Here is a 10,194-nt window from a genome sequence, read left to right on the forward strand (position 1 = left end):
ATGTGATGCGGTGACGATGAAGGTAGGTACCTACCTAGGTGGACACCTAATTCAAAGATAGGGATAATACCTACCTAGGTACCTACCTGTACCTAGGCAGATATGACTGTATGGGATATATACGGTTTGAGTTCATGTCTAACCCCTCGATGCCTCAGAGAAGATTACTTTTCTAGGAGAGACCCTTCCAACTTTCTTACGTACCCCTTTCTTCCGGCCTTGGAGTTGTTGGGTTCCGGAGCTGAAGCCGCTATCCCATAACCGCTGCTTACATAACCAAGCAGACCAAAGGTGGCCTTTATCGTCGGTGCCTGAGGCCGCTATACATGGCACCTCCTCGCGCAGCTTGGCCTATCGCGTCCGCGTCTTCCTCAACCCACCGCCCTCATCGCACGATCCTGACTAGGGACAACAACCCGCCAGGGTTAGGGGCCATTTCTACCGCATCCCACTTCCATCCCTACTCAGCCGGCTGATGTTCGTCATCACCACCTTCATCTCCCAACATGCCCATCGTCGTCTGAGAAATCAACCATGCACTACATGCGCCTCCTCCGCCTGGCATGCCTTCTGCCATCATCGTCTGCCCTCGCTGCGGCTGCTGGTGTTGATGCCACTGACCAACACGCCGAACAGCGTGTGAAGCAGGTCGCCGTCATTGGTTAGTTTGCCTTCCTCATGTCTAGAGGGCCAAGACGGCTTCGTAAGACCTTCAAACATGACCACCTTGTCGGGTAGCCTATTGCGTTGGTCGTGAGAGTCTGATAGAAACGATATTAATTCCCTCTCGATCCGTCCGCATTTTCTCCTGACACCTAACCAATGAACTATCTTTTCCGCACATCGCACCTTTTCCATCGCGCCGTTTCCTTGCTCAGCCAAGCTAACCCGCCCGACAGGCGCCGGAGCGGGCGGCTCCTCGGCGGCCTACCACCTGCGCAAGTATGCACAACAGGCTGGCATCGAGGTCAATATCACCGTTTTTGAGAAGACGGCCCGTATCGGCGGGCGCACTCTCACTGTAAATGTGTATGATGACCCGGTCTTCCCGGTGGAGCTCGGCGCCTCCATCTTCGTCGCTGTCAACCACATCCTCTTCAACGCCACCAAGGAGTTCGGCCTGCCCGTCACCGAGCCTGGAGCTACGGACGAGAAGGGCATACTAGGCGTTTGGGATGGGAAGAACTTCGTCTACACCCAGGACTCGGAGTCCTGGGGTTGGTGGAATCTTGCCAAGTTGGTCTGGAAGTACGGCACCACGCCCTACTACACCAATCGTCTCGTCCAGAGAACAATTGCGACTTTCCTGAAACTCTACGAGGCGCCCTACTTCCCGTTCAGGTCCCTCTCAACTCGGGCTTTCGAGCTGGGCCTCGTGCAGGCTACGAGTGTGACGGGGCTGCAATTTCTGGCGGAGAACGAACTCGACGGGCCGTTTGCCCATGACATCGTGCAAACTAGCACCCGTGTCAACTACGCTTCAAATTTGCCGTACATACATGGACTGGGCACTATGGTATGTTCTCTCTATCTTAATATAGAATCCTAAGGGACTGCTAACGAATGCACATAGGTCGCGATGGCCCCCGAGGGTGCGATGGCTGTTGCAGGGGGTAACTGGCAGATCTTCTCGCATATGGTGACCCATTCCCAGGCCTACGTCTCGCTAAACTCAACCGTTACCTCTATTACGAAAGAGGAGAGCGGCAACCCGGACTCGGCGTCGCCCAGATACCAGATTAAAACCGCAGCGCCCGAAGTGGGAGAGACGACCCACCCCATCACCTTCGACGACGTTATCCTCGCCGCACCGTACCAATTCAGCGGCATCCAGCACGCCGATGACCTGATCCCGCACCCTGTCGACACGATCCCCTACGTGAAGCTACACGTCACGCTCTTCTCGTCGCCCTACCGCTTCAGCCCGGCCTTCTTCGGCCTCGAGCCCGCCTCCCGTGTGCCTAGCTCCGTGCTCACCACGCTGGGTCCCGACGAGGAGGCCCCCGAGCCCGGCAGCAGTGGCAACGGCAGCGCCGGCAGCGCCGGGTTTTTCTCCGCGACGCTGGTTAAGACGGTCACAAACCCTAGGACCCAGAGCAAGGAGTACGTCTACAAGATTTTCTCGCCCGAGAAGGTCACCCCCGGGTTCCTGTCGAAGCTGCTCGGCGTCCAGATCCCGGAGACGTTCGTCACCGAGACCGAGAAGGGGGGAGATGAGGAGAAAGAAGAGGCAGCTGAGGGCGAAAGCGCGACGACTCTCGTCGAACCCATCTCGTGGTACTACCCAGCTGTATTCCATCCGTATCCGCAGAAGTACCCGCGCGTCACGTTTCAGGATCCGATCCTGGGCGACGGGCTGTGGTACACGTCGGGCGTGGAGAGCTTCATCTCGACGATGGAGACGAGCGCCCTGATGGGCATGAACGTCGCGCGGCTGATCGTCGACGATTATCTTAGCGTATCGCGCGCTGCCGCCGGCGATATCGAGAAGTCGGACGACGTTGTCGCAGAGGTGACGCCACCCGTACTGGCGGAGGAGAAGGCTCAGGACGTCCTGGCAGGACAGCAGAGCGAGGTGGCGGAGGACGCCGGCGAGCTTTAGCTTTAGGGATATGTGCGTACGATGGGTGGCTTTGTATTAATGATGGTAAATTTAGTTAGATACATGTTAGACTGGCAAAACACTTTTTTAATTCTCTTCAACCTTTTCGCCTCCACCGCCTTCTCGTAGTATTTAGCTCAGACTTCCCCGACCAGTTTACTTTCGTTTCTCCTACGTCCCCAACAGCTCACCCATGTCTCTGGCCAACGCAACCCGTTTTGGGTGGCAGTATCAGAGGTTGCGTCGGAGTCGATAGCGGCGCCGGCAGCAGCAGGAGGATCGCGGGCGCGGGGGCGCTCCGCTTCGGCGCGGATCGCCTGGACGAAAAGACGTTGGGCCTCGGCGCGGCGCTCGACGCGATCTTCGCGGACGTCGTGGGTGAGGCGGTCGACGGCGGCGCGGACGTCGTACTCGAGCCAGAAGGCATAGGCGCCCAAGCGGACGAGCACGCGCGTCCCGGCCGTCTTCCACGCGTAGTAGAACAAGGCGCGGATCCAGCCCCCGAAGGCGAGCAGCAGGCTCACGATGATGACGGCGGCCGAGATGGAGACTGGAGGTTTTTTGCGCGAGGGGTTAGTTGGCTGGGGTTGTGAGTGTAAGGGGTGGGGGGGGGGCCGGATATCACGCACACATGTAGGTAAACTCCTCGCCTATCGACCACGTCTCGGAGGTGACTTGCTTGTTGTTCATCCCGAAGACGCTCGACATGAAGGACAGGGGAAGCTGGGTGGCGTTAGCGAGGGCAAGACAGATTTAGGAGGTTGGCAGGGCCCGCGTACGAAGATGATGGTGACTAGCGTGAACATCATGATGGACCGGCCCTGCTTGATGCTCTCATCAGACTGCTTCACCGCCTGCCAGGCCTGGACCACGCTGGCTTGCTGCTGCTTCAGCTCCAACAAGTCCTTAACCTAATATTCAGTTAGCCGCCGCCCATATTCGACAAAGAAAGGTCGAGCGTAGGTAGTTTCGGTTTTCTCTCTGGGGTGGATGCTTACGCTGTCGGTAGTGTTGACGGCGCTGGTGCGTAGCTCTTCCAGCTCCTCGATCCGGCCCCCGACGATCTTGAGCCTCTCGTCGGCGTTGATCTTGAACCAATCATAGTCTTTCTGCTTATTCTCCTTGCTCCCCGGTTCGGCCTCGCCCCCCTGCTGCTGCGCACCTCTCGGTTCGCTCTCCCTATTCCTGAACTTGACCCTCAGACTCCTACCTGTCTTACTCCGTTTCTCGTCGGGGCTGAACTCGCCTTCCGGGTCCAGGACGCTCTCGGCGTTTAGGATGAACTGCGAGAGAATCCTCTTGTAGATCTTAGTGATATATATCATGATGTCCAACTCTTCGATGATGTCTTTGATCTCCTGCTCGAGCTTCCCCTCCGGGTTGATGTCGAGGAGCGGCACATAGAGCTCGGATATGTCGCCCTTCGTCTTCGTCTGGTAGATCTTCCGGGCGTCGTCGGTCCAGTGCCATAGTTTCTCGAAAGCTAAGGTTTGGTTATGCATCTGGGAAACTCGCTATTAGACATGAGAATGAGAATCCGAGCGGGGGGGACTCACAATATGGCCGATGGCGTGGGAGAAAATATCAAGCACTTGAGGTTGTCGATCCAGGGTATCCGTCCTCTCAAAAAATGTATTGGAACACTCGTCGATGATAATCAGGGCCAGGTCGAATACGGTACGGATCTGACCCGGTCCACTATCTTAGAGTCGTACCCGGATTGATTTGTGGACACCCGAGACGTCCTGCTTGTTAGCTCCGTATCGTTTCGGGAAGCAGGTTATGATCGTGTTAGCATCCAGAATCCACATCCAAAGTTAATCAGCCATGACAATCCGGGAGAGCCGCCGTATGTTCTGTTTGCAGTGGTCACAGCGGCCATTTTCCCTAATATCAGCATGCTGAGGCCATCTGCTTTCTTTCCGGTCGTATCTGTGGAATTCTTTCGGAAGGGTTGTCGTGCCGCGGTATACAACTTGGTCCCGGTCTCGCTCTCTGGTAGACTCGAGATTCCAGTAATATGCCTGGTCCGGCGGGGATGCAGAGGTGGTTGTGTGTACAGATAAGAACGGAGCAGCATTTTGTCGCGGTAGTTCGACATGCCCTCGTACAATCTTGCAGCGTCGAGAAGAAGCTGACCTAGAGGATTCTGTATTTTCACGCGCCCATTGTCATCTACAAAAAGCGGGATGTTAGGCCACTTCCTCATCACTTTATTCATCATCTTTTCTTTGGCCTCGGGGCCGGAGTTTTTCGGCTTCCGTATTTTAAATAACCTCTTAGGATCTACTATTAGTAGGAATCAGCATTGCTATGCTTAATTTTAGTATTCGGTTAAAACACTCACTCTTAATATTCTTTTCGTTAGCTTGGCAAGTGTCGCTGAGAGACTGTTGTCCGGAATTCTGTCTATATTCGTCTCTACGCTTTTTCGTGATATTTTCCATCTCAGTAGCGAACTGCTCTTGTTTTCTCGATGTGTCCCAGTGGAGATATGGCATCTATCATACGAATCGTTGAGTCGGATAGAATACTCGTGAGACAAAAGAAATGGGAACTTACGAAAAGAACCATGTTATTCGGGAAGTTATCGATTTCGGAAGGGTCTATAGTCTCGTCATTCAAAGCCCTATTATTATTCAAATCGTTCAACAGTCGAACTTACTTGATGACACCATCTCGCATAGAGACTTCATGTGCCTCGCATGCGGAGGAGAGTGTTCTTGTCTCCCATGCATCATACCACGCCAGTATGGACTTCTGAGCACCATGTAAGCTCTGGTCTTCTTTTCTCGGAAGAGCTCGCGGTGTGTGGCATCGAAGTCAGGAGGTTTTTCGTCGAAGTATTTCCCAATTGCACGCTAAGAGAAAGTGCTAGTTAGTTGTGAGACCGCATAATGAAATGGTGGATAATGGCACACCTCAGCCCACTAGAGACAAGTTAGCGATATCCTTCTTTTACAGTGTGCGGAATGCTTGTTCCGACTTACATCTATATTGTTAGATGGTATATGGAAATACCTCACGCGGTTGGATGACTGGTCCCGACGGAGCAGATTACTGCTCTTATCTGGGCTATCTCGATGGCCAAGAAGGCCACGAATAGAGGTCTTCTGGTTAGGAAAGCTATTCCACACCTGCGGATCCTGGACGTCTTCGCCTTTGCAGTTTCCGAAATGAATTATGGGCGCGCTGATATCTTTCTCTAGCTCGTACTCGGCGACTTCCGGCTGTGTCTCGTCCCTGTTTTCTAGCTCTCTGATACGTTCGCTGTAGCGGTTGATGGTAGATGCATTAGGATTCTCTTTAGATCTATGCCAAGCGAGTAGGCTCCGAGTTAGCGATTCCATAAGATGTTTGTCGTCGGAGTTGCGAGAGAGCGTTTTGCGAAGAAGGTCGAACCGCTTCAGCTCCTTCATGCAATCCCGTTCCTAAGACTTTCTCTTTTCCCTAACACGCTTTGTCGCCTCTTTGCAACTATGGCATTCATTCCCCCCTGTTTCCCCATCTTCTTGGATATGCACTCCTTGCATGGGGCAACTAAGCCTCCTTTGGTGTTCGGTTTCTTTTTTCCAGATCGCATTTTCCTCGGCGAAGAATGTCTCTCTTTCGGCAATTTTGATGCATCCAGTGTAATGAAGCAAGTGGTCTTTAATTCTGCAGTCGTGCTCCTCGTTGCTGGTATAAGTGGCTGTCGGGGCGCTGGTGCTCATGATGACTCGTTTTAGCTAGGAGCGAACTTTTGAATTTGGATGGAAAGAGGACATAGAGAGATAGGAGGAATGGTCAGAACAAGAATGCTACTTTATAAGAATAATTCCGTGTATTCTTTACCTTTCTTCATTTGCGACCGAAATTCCGAATCCCAGCTAATAACCATGTAAACCACTTATTTTTGGAAGCCTGTGTGTGTCGGGACTGTTGTATAAGCAGCTGAGGGCGTCCTCCTATCAGCCGCCTCGTAATGACCGAGCAGAGCCTCAAGTACACCGCATCACCCAGGGAGAAGACTATCGTCTGGCTGCGATGGCTAGCGTGTAATATCGTTAGTGTGAAGACAATCAGGCAACATCACCGATTCTAGGACTAAATGATAGTGCGTAAGCGGAAGGATTCTCTCAGCCTACAGGGGAGCTGTGTGCATATCAGGCGAGTAGTACGTAGAAAAAGCATTGCAGTCAACCGCACTACCGACTGCAGCGTAACTACGATCGGAGGGGGCGCCTGAGGTGTGTCGGATGAGGGCCACCTCGTCGAGTTACTTAGCTCAGGACATCTACGCAGGCTGCTCGTTTCTAGCTAGGGTGGGGGCCTAATACATGAAGCTCTCTGGCTGGGGTTGCCTCTAACCTATAGGTGGGTACTGGACATTTGCCAGAGCTGTTATCATGGGTGGATCAGTAACGAGGCCGAAGACGATTACAGTGAGAAAGGGGGGCATTGAGAGTCGTGCTAAACGCATGGTGTAGAGCAACGCCGTAATCCTCAAGTCCTCCTCGATGTGGTTCCTCGCCAGTCGCCGCCGAGGTCCCCGTCGTGCGGCAGGACCCAATTGCACCAGTTTCTTCTACCGGCCCCTACGATCAGGGGTGAAGGGTCGTTAATATTATGCTGTCAGCTGAAATGTCGAAATGCTACCTACCTTTAAGCGACCTGAATAGTGTCGCCCCACCCTTCTTTTTGGTCCCGGTTACGTTGCCACGCAGCCTTGCCTCAGCATTCCCTACTGCCGGCATTATCCTACTATCCTATCCTTCCTCTCTTGTCCCGTAAGTGGTTCGTAACTGAGATAGTCCTAGTATACTTACCGATCGTGTAACAGCGCACAGAGAATCGTTCCCTACTCGGGCGTCGCTGCTTAGCTGGCTGCGTGCGACTACAGGCTTGACGTGGAGGATAGGCTCAGTAGTCATATCTCTATCTGTCCTTGTGCATATCAACCTCGAGCACGCCGACAACCTGGCTGTACAGCACAGCCCCAAACCCCGATTTTTTCGCACCCCTGCCATGCAAGGTCAGCTCGGTTTGTCCTGAATAAGCATCGTCAGCCCCGGTTTACATCGATGAGGCTCTACAACAAATGTAGTTCTCGGGCTCTTTTATGCCCGAGAAAGATCGTTTGTGGGAGGTGTTGTTGGTAAACCACACGAGGTACAATGGCGTAGTGGATGTGCCTATATAGAACTTAAAGGTATGTAGGTAGGTATATGACTGTTTTCATAGGTGCCTACTAGGATTAGTCCCAGCTCCTCGGAAATGGGATTCATACTATAAGATGGACTTCCCATAAACGCATAGATTCTTTAACTCATCAAAGTGGCGATGTGCATGGTTGAAGCTTCGTATGCAAGTACTGGGGCGCCCGTCATCGTTCATTCGCTTTCGCCCCCTATCCTCTTCTCGATTTCCTCCACCACTTTATTTATTCGCATGGTACAAAGAACGACTAGATGAACCCGAAAGTAGGTCTTATTTAGGACGCGCTTCATCAAGTGGGCCGAGCATAATATATCTTATCCATCACCTAGAATCCGCAGTACCCAAGTTACGAAATCTGTGGCAATCCCTCGTCGGCTGCCGACCTACCCAACCGATGTGGCAGTTATCCTCAAACAAGCACGACGGAATGGGCATATGTAAAAGTAAGCAAAGTTTGGATCCGTCCTCCGCATCGGTCGACGGTTGAAACATATCAATCAAGGAGAATCGTTCGGCCTAAACAGGGTGCCTAGAAGTGGTCCGTCCGGACGGCCGGACGGAACGACAATACGGGGCTGCCAAAAGGATGACGGCCTCCGCCGGCGGACGGGACGTCCCATGTTTGGACGGAGAGACAAGGGAGGTTTCGCTTCAAGGCAACGCAGTAAAGGTGGATGCGAAAGGGAAAAAAGAGAGGTGCTCGCCCGAGTGACTATTACCGCGATCCACTCCAGGCATCCATCCCACGGGTGATTGTGCTTCTATAAGATGGGCGATCTTCGTCGTGGGTTCTCCTCAACTTCCAGTCCTGCTCACCCACAGCTCGTCCCCCACCCTCGTCGCGTTCTTACACTTAAATGCTTTACCTATATACCGAGGTAGTTATACTTCGAAAAAACGGCCAACGCGAGCTCTCTCAGGATGAAGCTCTCTGAGGTCTTGCCGACCATAGCCCTCGCCGTCTCCGCAGCGGCTTCTCCCACCCGGCCGCCCTGCCTCAGGGACGAGTTCCGCTGGGTCGACCTCCCGGCGATCGGCGGCGGCGTGCCGATCCAGGAGCAGGGCACCGCCGCGACCGACTCCCACATCTACCTGCTCGGCGGCATCCCCCCGAACGCCAGCAACTACCAGGCCGCCGTGCCGTCCACCAGCCGGTTCGAGGCCTACTCGCTCGACGACGGCACCTGGCAGACCCTGCCCCCGATCCCCAGGGCCTTCACTCACACCAACGCCGCCGCCGTCGGCAGCAGGGTCTACGTGCTCGGCGGGCTCACCGGTGACGGCGCCGACAAGATCTGGCGCGCGTCGGGCGACTGCTTCGTGTACGACATCGCCGCGGGCACCTGGGCCGCGCTGCCGCCCATGCCAGCCGGCCAGGCCCGCGGCGCCGCGGCGGTCGCCGTGCTCGGCGCGACCATCTACCTCGCTGGCGGCATGGAGCGCCTCGAGGTGAAGGAGGGCGGGGCGCAGACCTCGCTCACGCTGGTGACCGCGTACGACACGGCGGCGGGCACGTGGACGGCGCTGCCGGCGCTGCCGGCGCCGCGCGACCACGCGGGCGCCGCCGTCGTGGGGCGCGCGCTGTACGTCGTCGGCGGCCGCGACCGCGGCCAGCCCAACGTCCGCAACACGACCTGGACGCTCGACCTCGCCGCGCCGCGCCGCACCGCCGGCGGGTGGACCGCCCGCGCCCAGATGCCGACGGCCCGCGGCGGCCTCGCCGTCGGCGTCCTCGGCCAAGGCGCCTACATCGCCGCGCTCGGCGGCGAGGGCAACCCCGACCCCGCCTCCAGCGGCGTGTTCAACGAGACCGAGGTCTACGACGTGCGCCGCGACACCTGGGCCCGGCTGCCCGCGATGCCGCACCCGCGCCACGGCACCGTCGCCGCCTCCGCGCGCGACCGCGTCTACGTGCCTGGCGGCGGCGTGCTCATCGGCGCCGGCCCCGTCGACACGTTCGACGCGCTGGAGCTTGTGAGGTGTTGAGGCTGATGGTTGGCTTACGAACTACGACAGTTAGCTTTCTCTATTAGATGTAGCGGAGGTCCACGTCAAAGGCTTCTGCAGCCTCGGATATGTATTACTTAGAACATCCCAACTCGTAGACCTACTTTATTATAGGTAATTGTTCGCATCTCGTTAGGGTACGAGGTCTCTTACTGGGATACTCTGTGAATTCTTATGTGTTTAACCCCAACAACATCTATTACTCAACTCGTCTCTTAGGCGGTTCCATCATATTGCGTGCCTTCAGTAATATTACCCGTCCCCCTTGCCCCTAAGCCCCTAATATTCATTACGCCTTGAAGTCTGTCAATTCGAGATTCCTTCCATTCTAGTAGCTTTGCCTCTATGACTACTCGAGTCCCTACGCGTCTGAATCCATCGCGGAT

At 55.1% G+C, this 10,194-nt stretch overlaps 3 protein-coding genes across 3 annotated transcripts; 2 read left to right on the forward strand and 1 right to left on the reverse strand.

The window, feature by feature from the left end:
• Window positions 1–382: 382 nt before the first annotated feature.
• GGS23DRAFT_565717 (prenylcysteine oxidase) lies at window positions 383–2,764 on the forward strand. The gene is made up of 3 exons (XM_051516238.1): window positions 383–661; window positions 900–1,516; window positions 1,574–2,764. Exons 1-3 carry the CDS (start codon window positions 535–537, stop codon window positions 2,600–2,602), a joined length of 1,773 nt encoding a protein of 590 aa, XP_051372571.1. The 5' UTR covers window positions 383–534; the 3' UTR covers window positions 2,603–2,764.
• GGS23DRAFT_620694 (uncharacterized protein) lies at window positions 2,520–6,021 on the reverse strand (the record flags this gene model as incomplete). Its single annotated transcript, XM_051521122.1, has 11 exons — window positions 2,520–3,152; window positions 3,232–3,325; window positions 3,382–3,513; window positions 3,601–4,104; window positions 4,159–4,300; window positions 4,663–4,891; window positions 4,950–5,103; window positions 5,165–5,208; window positions 5,268–5,463; window positions 5,524–5,532; window positions 5,593–6,021. The coding sequence occupies 11 exons, from the start codon at window positions 6,019–6,021 to the stop codon at window positions 2,740–2,742; spliced, it is 2,346 nt and encodes a 781-aa protein (XP_051372572.1). The 3' UTR covers window positions 2,520–2,739.
• A 2,465-nt stretch (window positions 6,022–8,486) lies between these two features.
• Window positions 8,487–10,132, forward strand: GGS23DRAFT_620706 (galactose oxidase). Its single transcript, XM_051521123.1, has one exon. The coding sequence runs from the start codon at window positions 8,723–8,725 to the stop codon at window positions 9,785–9,787; it is 1,065 nt and encodes a 354-aa protein (XP_051372573.1). The 5' UTR covers window positions 8,487–8,722; the 3' UTR covers window positions 9,788–10,132.
• The last annotated feature ends 62 nt before the right edge of the window (window positions 10,133–10,194 follow it).

This window comes from Durotheca rogersii, assembly GCF_024521655.1.
Source record: "Durotheca rogersii strain YMJ 92031201 chromosome Unknown GGS23scaffold_8, whole genome shotgun sequence".
Lineage (NCBI taxonomy): Eukaryota > Fungi > Ascomycota > Sordariomycetes > Xylariales > Xylariaceae > Durotheca > Durotheca rogersii.